The 14,775-nt window shown below is 39.8% G+C and overlaps 1 protein-coding gene across 2 annotated transcripts; it reads right to left on the bottom strand.

The window, feature by feature from the left end:
- Positions 1-232: 232 nt before the first annotated feature.
- LOC145044211 (importin subunit alpha-1a-like) lies at positions 233-3,116 on the bottom strand. 2 transcript variants are annotated; one of them, XM_078993077.1, is made up of 10 exons: positions 2,886-3,116; positions 2,251-2,441; positions 2,050-2,140; positions 1,893-1,981; positions 1,688-1,822; positions 1,416-1,604; positions 1,170-1,339; positions 897-1,092; positions 674-813; positions 233-589 (listed from the first exon to the last, which is right to left on the bottom strand). In XM_078993077.1, the coding sequence occupies exons 2-10, from the start codon at positions 2,404-2,406 to the stop codon at positions 328-330; spliced, it is 1,428 nt and encodes a 475-aa protein (XP_078849203.1). In that variant the 5' UTR covers positions 2,407-2,441; positions 2,886-3,116; the 3' UTR covers positions 233-327. The 2 variants fall into 2 exon arrangements, with proteins under 2 accessions (XP_078849203.1, XP_078849198.1); XM_078993072.1 differs by having other exon boundaries at positions 2,251-2,429.
- Positions 3,117-14,775: the final 11,659 nt, after the last annotated feature.

The raw sequence follows: 14,775 nt of genomic DNA, 5'->3' as shown, positions 1-14,775 counted from the left end.
TGCACACACACAAACAAATATTACTTTACGTACAAAAGTCTATTTAAAAAAAAAATAACACAAAATATAAAGCACAAAACAATACTCTTTGGAATACAACTCTAGTATCCCAAAGATAACTCCTTGTTCCGAACTAATTTGTTCATTTTTCAAAAAATTATAAAAATTGATTATTATTATTATTATTAGCAAAAAGTTTGAAGAAATAAGGTTTTTTACAACTAAGAGGAAATGAGAAATGAAATAATCTCATAAATGAAGTATAAGACGTCCTATGGTGCATGCATATTTCGCATACACAGCTCACATATACAGGTCATACACAGCTCACATATACATGTCAACAATCTGTTGAGCAGTATCACTAACTTCACCCACGTGTAGACTACTCAAATACCTAATCTTTTCTAAGGCAGGTGCTTCAGCAAAGGATGCTGCATAGGAGGAACTAACTTCAACGTCTAACTGCTCCTCTAGGCCTGCTTTCAAAATCTTGTTAATCCCTTGTAAAGCAAGGTGAACGCTTCCCAAATCATTGAGTTCAAGGATAATATCCATTGCGTTTACACAGTCCTTGTCCACGAAACGCCTATGAAACATGGTAACATGTAAGTCTGTATGAGAGGAGGAGAGGGTCACATATCATTTATAAGGGAATGGTGAGAGTAGAAACCTGATTTGTTCCGGTGAAGAACACAAAATGACATTTGCAACAGCTTGTCCTGCGACTCTTTTAACCCGAAACGGTGCATTCTCGACTTCTTTGATTAGCCTTTTAAGTAACTGAGCCTTGATCACATCCTCAATAATAGCCTATATTATGTTGAAAGCAAGATGGATTAAAATACAAGGAAGGAATCAAAGCCCAAAGGATACAGTATTACAGTGAGCATTACATGTTTGTTTCTTGAAGTGATGATGCTAGTAGTTATTGTACGGCACACTTGCTCTTTCATATTCTTGACTGGCAACAAGTTGGCCAGTTTTGAAAGGAAATCAAGATTTATAAAACCCTCAGTTTGATCGTTTGTGAGGTAGATTTTACAAACACAACAAAGTGCAGCATTGGCAACTTCAGCGGGGAGCTGAGGACTGAAGATCACAGAAAATATATAAATGTCAAAAGGGAAGGTGGAAACGGAATCAAACAGGAGAAAGTGTTGACAGACCTCAGAAGCTCCAGAAGGCGTTGAGAGACCTTGGCAGCAAGCACCGCTTTATGTCCCTCAGCAGTAGCCTCGGAAATATAAAAGAGAGACCAGCATAAGTCTGTCAAGACATCTTTGTCTTTCCCCTTGGTCTTGATGAGATCCACAATTACCGGAAGAGCTGCTTTTGTCTGCAAATCAAAAATCAGCTACAAAAAAGCAAAAAAACAAAAAATATGATATATCGTATATGACAATTGACAATACCTGTTCAAACGGAGGAAATGGATATCCTCCGCATAAGTTGGACAATGTCCAACTTGCAGTTCTTAGAATGGGATCCTTAGCATCCTTCTCAAGCAACAAACGAAGCAAAGGAGTCAACGCACCGTTGGCAGAAACATGATCGCGGCTTTCAGCACAATCTCCAGCTATATTTCCCAATGCATGAACAGCCTGTAAGAAGAAGCAAGGTCATAAATGAGAGATTTCCTCCACCTCTGAAATTATGTACCAAGCATAAGCATTTATGTTGTTACCTGCTCCTGAACTTTATCTTTTGGAGAAAGTAGAAGTTTTACAAGTGCTGGGACCGCTCTGCTGTCTAGGACATCCTTTGTCCACTTATATACTACTCCTGAGGCAATGATAGAAAGACACCCAACAGCTTCAACCTGTTACAAAATGAATAATAATAAGGCTAAAAAGCAAATACTCAAACAGAGATAGAAATAGCATTATTACCTGAAGCTCGGCAGAATCCTCCCTACTTAACAACTCGACAATGCGAGGTACCAAACCAAGTTGTATAACTTTTGCAGTTTCTTGTCGTCCTGTGAAATGAAATGAAACCAATTCAGTGTGTGCGTATACATACATACATGTAGTAAAACATATATACCTAACATAAGGCGTTTACGAATTAGGACAGTTCCACCCAGCTGCAGATCTCTATCAGTCGAATTTACTTTAGCAGCCATTGAGACAAGATCCTTTTTACACAAGTCAAACAGATGTGTTTAAGTGAATGAAACAACAATAGCAACCTACGGTACATGAATAATCAGCAATTCGACTTAAGTCCAAAAAATACATAACAAACCTGCTTCACGATGTTGGACCTTTCAATCCCATGATCACGGACCGACAGTTCTTTCCGCCTCTTAGCCATGCTCACTAGTCTTGAGTTCTTGTGAAAATCAGTCATTTGGTAGTAACTCCGGCGACGTAAAACTATATCCGCATCAAGGGCCGTCATTATCAATATCCAAAACCTTAGATCTGCAAATACAGCTGTTATAACAATTGAACTCCTTCATTCCACAAAATCTCCAAACAAATTCGTATGTCAATCAACTCAAACTCAATTCACTTCTTTTAATTTGCAATGTTTACTTAACGAATATCCACTTCACCCACATGTTACGAATATCCACTTCACCGACATGTTACGGACACACTACACCAGAGGTCACCAGGTCACACCAAGTCGCTCAATTTGTTGCCAATTTCACAATGAATACCAACACTCAATTGAAAACTAAAATCAAAAACCCTTAACCTTTATTAATTGCAAATAAAAATCAATAACTTGATATCATTCCACTCAACGCACAAAAAAATATATCCAAAACAAATAATCATATCATTGCAACCAGCACCACCATCCTATTCGTCAAACCAACACAAATCAAAGCGAATTTCAAAACTATAAAACCAAGAGAAAAGAGAACTCACATTACGGCTTACAGCAGTCAGCGGTGGAGAAGAAGCTGGTTGTGGAGTGGAGAGGCCTTGTAACAGCAGTCACCCTTCGTTTCCCAAATTCGAAATGCTTATTGGAATGAAAACTAAAAGAGAACGCGAGCGAGAAAGCGAGCGCGATGATTTGGGACTCTCTAACGGCGATTCCGTTTCCCGGCGAATGTCGCAGCTTCTGTCGTCTGTTTTTATTCAGCGAGCAGACCTTGCCACCTTGGGTCGGGCGGGCCCAATATACACTTTATGTTTAGACCGTGCCTAGACCTGATTTTATCTAAAGAAAATTAAAAAAATTAAAAAATAAAAACTAACCTACTCGGCATCCTAAATCGGTTTCGGATCCGGTTTCGGATCCGGTTTGATCCGGTTTAAAAACTGGTATGGTATTTGAACCGGTTGCTCTTATGAGTTTCATCCGGTCACAAAAATCAATTTAAAAACTACCTAATTTTTCATTAATATTAATTTTTAATGTTTAATCACATACAACCATATGTCTCTCATATAGCCATTTTTTTTGGTTTAAAATCATTTGTCACTTGTTAGCAAGAATTGCATTATTTTAACCACAACAGTCGAAAACACTTAAATCTCTTAAAATTAGAAAACTTTCTATAATCTTTTGAAATTATGGCATCTAATTGTTGTCAGTCTCAATCTTTTAGTAGTGTTGGTGCTCGTCAAACAACATAGTAGTTTTTGCAATTAGTATTACAAAGAGAAACCCATGATTTTGCAACATTACGATTTACGTAAAATGTCGAACGATCTAAATAAAGATCAATGCAATAAATGAGGTTTATTTTTTAGGGAATAAGGATATACACTTGAAAAAACATACCCAAAGATCCAAAATAAAGTCGTTGTATTGTAGTCGCACCACAAAATTGCAATCATGCAAAATCTTCAAGGGTATTAGCATAACAAACAGAAGTAAATATGAGGGAGAGAGTGAAGAACAAAATTAGCATTGTCTCATACTTGTCTTTCAATGATTTACATGCCTTATATAGTAGTGCCCACACCCTATAAATTATCTTCATCTCAGGGTTTGCTTAATTATGATATTAATACTGTAACAACCTAAATTTTCTAACGTTAGCATGGTTAGAACTATGTTATATTTCCTTTATTTAAATTGGACTATGCACGGTGCCAAAAAGATATGAGAGGGCAAAAGTATATTAAAGTGAACCTTGAGCCTATTCATGGTGTAACATTTGTAAATTTAGGCTAGACATTTAAGATATAGTCAATAATATTAGCTAAACATGTGGTATACGTAATGACTATCTCGTGGATAGAAGGAGCGCTTAAACCCGACTTCGTACGAAGAAGTTATGCTTCTTTAAAATTTCACGATTAACCCGACACAACTATGCATGTAACAAAAAGTGAATCGGAGATACGTTGCTTATTAGCGTAAGTAATCTGAACGAAAGTCGTAGTAATTGTAAAGCGAGAGTGTGCATATAAAGAACGCCTAAATCTAATTTCGTATGATGAAGTTATAATATTTCAAAGTTTTAATATAACATGTTGCAACACAGAAATCGAAATTAAAATTGGTTGATTATTAGCCAAAACAATCTAAATGGGAGTCGGAAATCTCATAAGTATGAACATGTCGATATAAAGATAGTCGAGAATGAAGTTCGTATAAAAGAGTTATTATTTCGCATGGACTTTAACACTCTAATCTCTATTAAAATATGAATTTAAAATAAAGTGAGAACTAGCTATTGAGGCCTAAATGAAAATTGTAGGGCTCATCGAGAGGATTCTTGAGATACAAAGAACGTCATGTAACAGCTCGAAAAAAGAATAAAAATTTTCATTTTTATTTTTTAAAAGAAAACAAAAGTGCGGCATCAAGTCAGACCCTTCCCTTTAGTACCGGAAGTACTTGAAACCACAAATGGAAACTATAAGCAAAGTCTTAGTGAGTTTCCCCAATGTACCACATACACAAAACATATAAGTGTCATGAGCTACCCCCATGGTCTTCTCTCGCAACGCCGATGGCCAAATCCTGGTCTTACATACGAGTGTTATGGGCTACCCCTATGGTCTTTCCTTGTGATGCCGAGGGCCAAATCCCAGTCTCATACACAAGTGCTATGGGCTTCCCCCATGGTGTTTCATACAATTATCACATAGGCAACAAGCATTCCACATAACAAGAAATGGGTCTGCATTGGTGCCTTTAACCCATGGATATGGTAATAAAACTCACTTTAACTGCTGAAAATCCCAGATAAATGCACTCGGACTGTTAGACTAGATTAATCCTCGTGCTAACTAAACAATAAAGTCGTAATAAATAGTTGGGTCATAATCCAGATTAAGACTTACAACACTTGCATAATATCCAAGGTGGGATGGGCCAAACTAGACTTCAAAGCCCAATAAAATCCTAGGCCCAAACCTAGAAACACGCATAATTGATCCTCAAAACATACCGATCGCGAACTCACCTAAAATCGAACCTTATGACGTACCAAACCTTAATAAACCTTGATTATTTGCTATGCCATTACCAACCACTGCTTCGACGAGAAAAGATGATCAAAACAAAAATTTACGTATTACAACTGTAACAATTGGTAAAAAAAAAAGGTCAGAGTTCGGTGGTCAGACCACCGCGAACCGCTATATATTAATGACCAAATTGTATGTGACTTGATGTTTATAATGTATATTAAATATATTATATTTAAATTTTCCTTTAAAAATATCCTAAACTTCTTAAACCATCTGTCGAATATGATTCTATTAATCTCGAAACTTTAAACATTAATTCATAGAGTTTGGTATATTGAAATTGAATCCCATCTATGTTTTTGGAACAACAACGACCGACACATTAAGCAAACACTTTCAGAAAAATTTCGTGAGGCAATATGATGACACGGAGAAATGGAACTTACATCACAAATATAAATTGTACATATTTAACACCCAGTTTACCTTTTAAAAGTCAAAAGAAGACTCTCACTTTTAAAAGTCAGCCAAACTTCAAATTTAAATTACCCTTCTCTCTTTAACTCCCTATCTCCCTTTGGATTATCTCCTCAATCGCACAAGCACACTTCAATTACACATGCACTAGATTTATCAAATATATATGTATCTACAAGTCTTGAGTATAGATATACATGTGTATAAAAAGAAATACAACCAAAAATACATTCAATCTCATAGCAATACCTAGTACAAGAAATTGAGCAGATTTGCACCCATATGCACAAATATAAACCAATAATGCAATACACTCACAAGATCAAATTTTGGATTTCAAAGTACAGAAAAATCTGCCAAAAATCAGTTCATATCTTAATAATATCACATTTCCCTCCTCACTCTACCTTGAACCCCTCTATTCATTTCTTTTATGGGAAGCATAAACCGAGACCCCAAAAGAGAGGTTGCTGCCCCATCCATTCTAGGTTCATACCACCTATACTTGATGAGATAAACCAACTCCAAACACCCTCCTTTAATTTCAATTTTGTTGTCACCATCAAAAAGAGGGTTAATATTATAAAAGCCTTAAATTTTTAACGCGTAATTGGAAAAAACCCTAATGTTTTTTTTATTATTGTTGTAGTCTCAACTTTCTCGCAGAATTATCACTCTAGCCTACTTAACGAGTTTCATGGTTAAGTTGGTTAACTTTTTTGCAAAATTAGTCCTAAAAAGTTCAAATTTAGTCATTGAGGTTTTGATGAGATTAAAGTTTCTTTTAATCTGTGAAGATCGATTAGATCTTGAACAAGTAAGTAAATAACGACGATACAAACACAGTAAAATAACAGAACAAGATTGAATCAAACGTGTCGAATGATTAAAACAAAATCCTCAGAAGAGCTCGATTAAGAACATCAACTGTAGAGGATTGGAAGGTTACAAGAATGATCAAAGAAACCTTTAGACGTCTGGAAAAATCGTATTCTCATATCTCTAAAACCTTAACCTAATATGCATGCAAGCATAAGCTTATATACAAAGCATAAAAGACTCACGGTTGGACAGGCCCAAACCGTAATACAAAACAATATAAGTAGACGAGCCCAAAAGACGCAATCTATAAAGCCCAACAATCTCCCCCTTTGCGTCAATTTAGAGCGAGATCTTTATTTATTACTTGGGCCAGCAGCCGAAACTGGTACCTTCTTCACAGTACTAAACAGACACTTGGTGATGGAAAGAATGGTCTGTCTAAACCGGATGTACCAGTTAATCATATCTTCAAAATACTTAACATCATCGGCTGAGTTCTCTTTACACCGTTTAACAATAAATAGCACATGCTCCAAGCAGGTTGTGGTGTAAAGATGCTTATCAGCTAAAGCGAAGAGACATTTCTGTCCTTCCGCTCTAGTGAACATAACTGTGTTACGTCTTGGGTCAATCTTGCCCAGCTGCATTTGATTGAGATCACTGGCCAATCCCACAGGAGCAATTTTGGGTTTCTTTTTGAAGACTGTGGCGACCTCCTGATCCATAAGGGCAACCTCCATGATGTAGCAGATTAACATCCTTTTGACATGGTCTAGAATGGGACCATATTCAGCTTCATTGGTCAAAAGGATATTATACAGGACGATCCAATCATGAGGATTTAGATTCGGTAGATCTGCCAGAGAGATGAGATGAACAGATTTTGCAGATCCCCGAATCAGTTTGAACCGAACGTTTATAAAACGTCCCTCAGTGTAAGGTTTTAGCACCCGAACGTTGACAATCTTCTGAGCGCTCCATGTAAGGAATTGAGGACGAGCAGCCGTCAGATAAAAGTTAATGAGCTCCCTGTCAAGCTCAGCGTTCGGGTGAGGGACCTCAAAGATATTAGAGAAGACGTGAAAGATAAACGCCTTTCGAGTCAGCGGCATATCGAACTGCGAATCGATAGTGTTGCTGCAGTCGAACGATATGACCGGCTCGAGCCATAAGATGCTGGGTGTTTCGATGGCCTCTTTAATTAAGCGTTCCCTGGTCCAGGCAGGGAAGAGAGTCTTTCGGCTCTCAAGGAGATCATGGGCTTCTTTTTGCTTGCGTTCGGCTTCGGCAGCCTCACGCGCCTCACGACTGGCATCATCACCAACCTTGCGACTGTTCTTTCGTTTCAAAATGTCGGCAATAGTCTCCTTGTCACCTTCTTCATCTACGTCCTCAGCTATATTTTTACCTTTGTTCTTCACACCCGAACTTAAAATTTGATGAGTTGAAGATGGTTCAGTTGTGTGAGTAGCTTTGGAGGAAGGAGGTGGTTTTGAACTTGCCTTCTCATCTCCCCCTTGTTTCGGAATGGACACAAAACTTGGGAGGCCTTCGACTTTGTTAAGTAGATCGATGGCTGGAGAGAGCTTTTCAGCAAGGGATCGCCTCACCGAAAAGTTTAAAATTGGATCGTGTGCTTCCAGGATGTTTGAGATGACAGCGTGGACATCCGAAACACACGTCTTAACCACCTCCCGTTCAGAGCGAAGATCTTCCAGCTCTTGTTGAGATTGAGAGAGTTGAGTAGTCTTGACGTCAAGTGCAGTTGTTTTTAAAGCCAGATCGTCCATTAAAGAACGCTCGGATGTCAGATCTTCTTGTAGCTTGACGAGACGAGCATCACTGGAGGCTGTAAAAGCCGAGTTTTCGTCGCTTATGTTTTTACATAGATTGGCGAACGAAGGCAACTCCGATGAGACAAAGGAGACCAATTGTTGGACAATCGGTTCCAAAGATGCCTTTGTAGCAGCTGCACTTTCTTGCATGGACTGCAGTAGAACGGAGGCATCAGAAAATAGTTTATCAACTCTTTCGGTCGCTACCTCACAAGCTCGGGTAGATGCCTGAATAGCAGCAGTTGCTGAGGCTGCTGAATCATGTTGAGCCCTGGTGAAGGCATCAACAATCTTCTGAAGTGCAGCTTCAGACAGGATTGATTGTTGGTTGGACGAGGAGGCGAGAAGGAGATCAATCTTCTCGTTGAGCTGTTTGAGATGTTTCTTAGTGACTGGTGCATCATCCTCTTCGTCACTCTGAACTTGAAACGGACTATAGTAGACCGAATCAAAGATCATGTTGTCTCCCCCGAGATAAGGGTTTTCACCCTCAGAGGCATTGTCATGAGATGAAGAGGGTGGAGAGGTTGGGGGTGTGGAGGGTTTAGTAGGAGAAGGTTGAGTGGGTGAAGGTGTAGTTTCGGTTGGTGGTTCTGTATGGGTAGTTTCGGTTGGTGGTTGTGTATGGGTAGTTTCGGTTGTGTGGGTTTTGGGTTGAGGAGGTTCGGCTACATGGGGTGATTCAGTGGTAGTGGTGAAGATTTGTGGAGGAGAAGGAATTGGGGAATTGGGTATTTCGATCTCTGGGGTAGGGGATCGAGGTGGTGTATTGCCTCGTGGAGGAGATGCATCCCCTTGAGAGTCGTCAGAATCCGAACTCTCACCCTCAAAGTCACTCGAAGATGAGGGTATAATAAGCTTTCGCTTTGGTTGAGTCTTTCTCTTCTTTGGAGGGGGGGAAGGTGCAGCTTTTGTCTGTTTCCTCTTCTTAGGAGAAGGCCCCTTTGAAGGTTTTGTTGCTTGCTTTCCTTTGTCCGCCTTTTTACCTTTGCTCAGTGGTTTATCTGCATCATGGATAGATCTGAGCATGTCCGGGGTCAGATCCCTTGGACCAGAAGGTGTTAGCTCCTTGAGCTTTCGAATCAACCTGCTATCCGAAGGTACATTACCATACATGGACTCTGGAATAGAGCCAATAAAGGAGAATTTGGAGGCATCTGAGATGATGATCTTCTTGGTGTGGAAAGTACCAATGGAAGTCATCGATGCACCTTCAGCAGTGGGAACGTCGAATCTGTCCATGGCCCATTTAGTGATCAGAATCCAGAATCGGGCCAATGAACCTTCAGAGTGTCTGGATGAAGATGAGAGGCTCTGAATAAGTTGTTGCCATAGAACAAACCCGTAATCCAGGTTGATCCCATTATAAACTCCATACAGAATGGTAAGGAACAGACGACTGGCACCGTCGGAACCTGAACTTCTCTCCGACAGTCCCTTGAACAGGACTGTAAATAAACCGTTCCATTGAGGCGGTAAGCAAGACTTTTTGAATCTGGCAACGGATGTAAGAACCTCCGTGTATCTCATGTTGTAAAACATGTTATACATATGACCAATTTGTATGGACTCCGGATGGACCCTGGATGAGTCAGAAGCAAATCCGAGCAGAGAGCAGAAACGAGGGCGAGAAACGGAGGTTTTGTGGTCTCCAATCTCGAAAAATACTCGGTCGACAGCCCTGTCGTAATATGCAGTCGCGTAGACCTGGGATAGGGTCGTCATTGGCACCGATGCGATTCTGGATAGTGCTGGTTCGAGTTGTGAATATTTTAAGCACTCTATGACCGGCGACATGTAAGGATCATATGCCTTTGGGTTAAGATCAATTACCAAGCATTGCTGTGGGCGAATGGGAAGGATTTGGGATGTAGCATGAACTGAAGAGGAGTTAACCATGGATGCAAGTGTGAAGAAGATGATGAACAGGAAACTGTATGGGAGAGTTTGTGTTTTGGAAATTTTGAGAGTGGTAAAGAGGTAAAAGGAGGTATAACGGGCTATTTATAGTGGGTGGGAAGAGAGAGAAAGATCGTTTCAAATCTCGTATGGATGACAGTTGGGACGGGCGATGATCACGTAGGAGAGAGAGTGTCAGATTCCTAGGACCACGTCGCCCAATAAGCGCCGTTTCATAGGGACAAGCCGTTACTGTTTAACCACGCGCATTAAATGCCACAGGACAAAGAAAAACTTAGGATTTTAAAAGGAATGTCCGTTAATATTACGATCAACCATTTATAGAGAAATGTTGAAAGGCTTCTTTTAATTAGGCTAAAAACGACTGGTTTAAAAAAAATCTCAGAAAGAAAGATAAGGACAAGATCCCAGGGGAAGAAAAGTTATGGGTTAATAACATTTTCATAGGAATCACATAAAACTGGAGATTTTAATATGGTACTTTCATCAATTCTTTAGTAAAAGCTTGAACAATATAATTGTTCACCGTCAATCCGTTAGGTGTTGAATTTTGGGTTTCACTTAGTTCGTAGTGTCACAAAACTAAGATCATAAACACAGATGTTGTGCAACCATAAACCTCAGTGGTAAGTGCTGAGAGTCTCAAGGGTTACCATGATGGAATGAGTGAAGTGGAGAAGAAATAAGAGATGGTGTAAGATAACAAAAGTACCTCGACTGCGAGAAGAAGGACCAAGCAGGAAGTTCTTAACTCATATGAGAAAAGAGTGAGGTAGCTCACGATTAGAATAAATGAAGTGGCCTTATTGGGAAGACAAGGTTTGTGTATACCAGGTCATGAAGGCCTTTATTCAAAATCTTATGAGGCTTGAGACACATACAGCAGCATGCTTCTAGGGACATGAAGGAAGTTCATAAAATGTATCCACATAAACGAATAATAAAAAAATTTTGGAATTTTTGAGGTAAACCGAACCCGAACCTTTGGTTGGTTTCGGTTGAGAAAAGTTTTGAAAAACCGAACCCGAACCTTCGGTTGGTTTCGGTTCTACAAAATTTTGGAAAACCGAACCCGAACCTTCGGTTGGTTTCGGTTCTGGAAAATTTTGAAAAACCGAACCCGAACCTTCGGTGGTTTCAGTTAAGAGAGTTTTTTTTTTTTTTTTTTTTTTTTTTTTTTTTTTTAATCAAACTAGTAAAAACAGAATTGTACATACAATACACAACATTGAGAAACTATCTTTGAAGAAATGAGTGGGTTAGATAGTTGACACGAACCCTAACGTTCGGTTGTTATGTTTATGTTTGAGAGGTAGCGTGAGGTACTGATTCAGATTCCATCATACCAAGTCCTTGCAATATTTTATTGAATGATGTTTCAGGAAGAGCTTTTGTAAAGACGTTAGCCAGTTGATCAGTGGTTCTTATGAAGTGAACTTCGACATTTCCATCTTCCACGTGATCTTTGATGAAGTGATACCTTAGTGCTATGTGCTTGGTTTTGGAGTGCTGCACTGGGTTATGACAGATCCTAATTGCACTTTCAGAGTCACAATATAGTGGGATCTTCTTCATATTGAGTCCGTAGTCTCGAAGTTGGCTTTGGATCCAAATCACTTGTGATGTGCAGGATGCAGCTGCAATATATTCCACTTCGGCAGTAGACAGTGACACGCATGTCTGTTTCTCGGATTGCCAGCTGACTAACTTCCCGTCAAGAAATTGACATCCACCAGTTGTGCTTTTTCGGTCGAGTCCACATCCTCCAAGGTTAGCATCAGAATAGGCTTGAACAAAGAAGCCTGAGTTGGATGGATACCATAGACCTAAGGAGGTGGTTCGCTTGAGATATCGTAAGATGTTCTTCACTACAAGCATGTGAGGTTCACGAGGATTTGCCTGAAATCGAGCACAATAACACACAGAAAACATGATATCAGGTCTGCTAGCAGTTAGATACATTAACGATCCAATCATTTGACGATAGAGCGTGATATCAACAGCTGGTTTGTCTAGAGATGGGGTAAGCTTAGTGCCGAATGACATTGGGACTTTAACTTTCGAGTCTCCCATCATACCGAACTTTGCTAGGAGAGTCTTCGTGTAAGCTTCCTGATTAATAAAGATGCCTTCGGGTCCCTGTCTTATGTTTAAACCAAGGAAAAAGTTAATTGGACCCATTGAGCTCATTTCTAACTTAGTCTCCATCAGCTTTTTGAATTCAGCCGTTAAGCTTGGATTCGTGGAGCCAAAGATGATGTCATCGACATAAATTTGAACTATCATAAGGTGGTTACCTTCCTTTTTGCGAAAGAAGGTTGGGTCAACCGAACCTTGTTTGAATTTAGACATCTTTAAAAATTTTGTAAGCGTTTCATACCAGGCTCTTGGAGCTTGTTTAAGGCCGTACACAGCTTTATCCAGAATATAGCAATGATTTGGATGCTTTTCGTTCACAAACCCAGGAGGTTGCTCCACGTACACCATTTCCTCAAGTTCTCCATTGAGAAATGCACACTTGACGTCCATTTGGAAAACTTCAAAGTTCTTGTGGGCAGCATAAGCCAGAAATATTCTAACAGATTCTAGCCGAGCTACTGGAGCAAAAGTCTCTTCATAGTCTATCCCTTCCTCCTGACAATATCCCTTTACCACCAGACGGGCCTTGTTCCGTATAACATTACCTTCCTTGTCCATTTTGTTCCTAAAAACCCATTTGAGACCAACAACCGAAGCTTCTGGAGGAGTTGGAATTAGGCGCCAGACTTTGTTCCTTTCAAATTCGTTCAACTCGTCTTGCATTGCTTGAACCCAATCAGAGTGATCAAGAGCAGTGTTAACTGTCTTTGGTTCAACTTTTGATACGAATGAATTGAACATGCAAAACTCTACCTTTGAAAATAAGGAAGTTTGTTTTGCCTTCAGTTGTGATCAGGTCAGAACCTTTTCAGATACATCCCCAACTACTTGTGAGACAGGATGATCTCTGGTCCATTTGATAAGAGGAGGGTAATTTGGATCAAAGGTTGGGTCTAATTCAACATTGATTATTTCGTCTAGCTCAGATTGGCTGTCATAACCGAGTGTCACATCATCATGTTCCACCTCAGTTGGTGTACTTTGGAAGATATGAGGTTCGTGTGATTCTAGTGGGCCTGAGCTTCCTGGTGTTGAGACCTCTTCGGTTGAAGTTGTGGAATTTGGCTCCCCATGGACTTGAGCGTTTGGCTCCCCCTCGACTTGAGCACTTGGCTCCCCCTCGATTTGAGCTTCGTTGGAAGGAGAGTCGTTAGAGATTGATACTTCTTCATACATTCTCCTTGCAGCATCTTCGACAATCTGCTCCATGTGATCAACCTTGTTATCTGCTGCACCTGCTTCAGAAAGTGAAGCATTCTCTGGTTCGTCAAAGAGCTCCAGAAATGTCTCGAATAAATTAGCAACCGAGACTGTAACCATGCCATTTAGAGGAAAGATTTCCCCAGTGATATTTTCTTTAGCCTGCAGCTTCTTGACATAGTTGTCGTCAAAGGTCACATAATACGTCTCTTCAATTTTTCTTGAACGTTTATTTAGGACCCTGTATGCCTTGGATGTGAGCGAGTAACCCAGAAATATTCCTTCGTCAGCTTTGACATCAAACTTGTTGCGGTTTTCTTTAGAGTTGAAGATGAAACATCTTGAGCCGAACACATGGAAAAATTTCACGGTTGGCTTCCTGTTGTTCAATATCTCATATGGGGTGAGAGCGAACCTTTTGTTGAGATATGACCTGTTCTGTGTAAAACAAGCAGCAGAAATAGCATCAGCCCAAAAATAAAGAGGTAAAGAAGCGAAACTTAGCATAGTTCGGGCAGCTTCACACAAGGATCGGTTTCATCTTTCGACTATTCCGTTCTGTTGTGGTGTGTAAGGAGCTGAGAAATTATGACTGATTCCCTTTTCTGCAAGAAACTCTTCAAACTCCCTGTTCTTGAATTCGAGACCATTGTCGCTTCTGATGTTGCGAACAACCTTCTTGAGCTGTACTTCAATTTGCTTAATAAACACTTTCAGCTTTTGAGTCGCTTCAGATTTGAGCTTTAGAAAGAACACCCATGTAAATCGTGAAAAGTCATCAATGATAACAAGAATATACTTGCTACCACCGATGCTTTCGATAGATGAAGGACCACACAAATCAATATGAATTAATTCTAGTGGTTCAACAACTTTTGTGTTGATTATAGATGGATGACTTTGACGACTCTGCTTTCCCATTTCGCATGCAGCGCACAGATGATCCCTGTCGAACTTGAGTAGTGGAAGGCCCCTTACATGACCTCCTG

Source organism: Lactuca saligna, chromosome 1 (assembly GCF_052625555.1).
Source record: "Lactuca saligna cultivar CGN05327 chromosome 1, ASM5262555v1, whole genome shotgun sequence".
NCBI classification, from domain to species: Eukaryota; Viridiplantae; Streptophyta; class Magnoliopsida; order Asterales; family Asteraceae; genus Lactuca; species Lactuca saligna.
The sequence above is the reverse complement of the archived record's forward strand: the minus strand, read 5'-3'. Positions and strand labels throughout refer to the sequence as shown.

What these genes read in the sequence shown, in the direction of transcription:
- LOC145044211 (XM_078993077.1), bottom strand. Translation starts at nt 2,406, where the DNA reads ATGACGGCCCTTGATGCGGATATAGTTTTACGTCGCCGGAGTTACTAC. An exon ending in GGTCCAACATCGTGAAGCAG is followed by an intron (nt 2,141 to 2,250) that starts GTTTGTTATGTA and finishes TTGTGTAAAAAG; the next exon opens with GATCTTGTCTCAATGGCTGC. An exon ending in TCTTCACCGGAACAAATCAG is followed by an intron (nt 590 to 673) that starts GTTTCTACTCTC and finishes CATGTTTCATAG; the next exon opens with GCGTTTCGTGGACAAGGACT.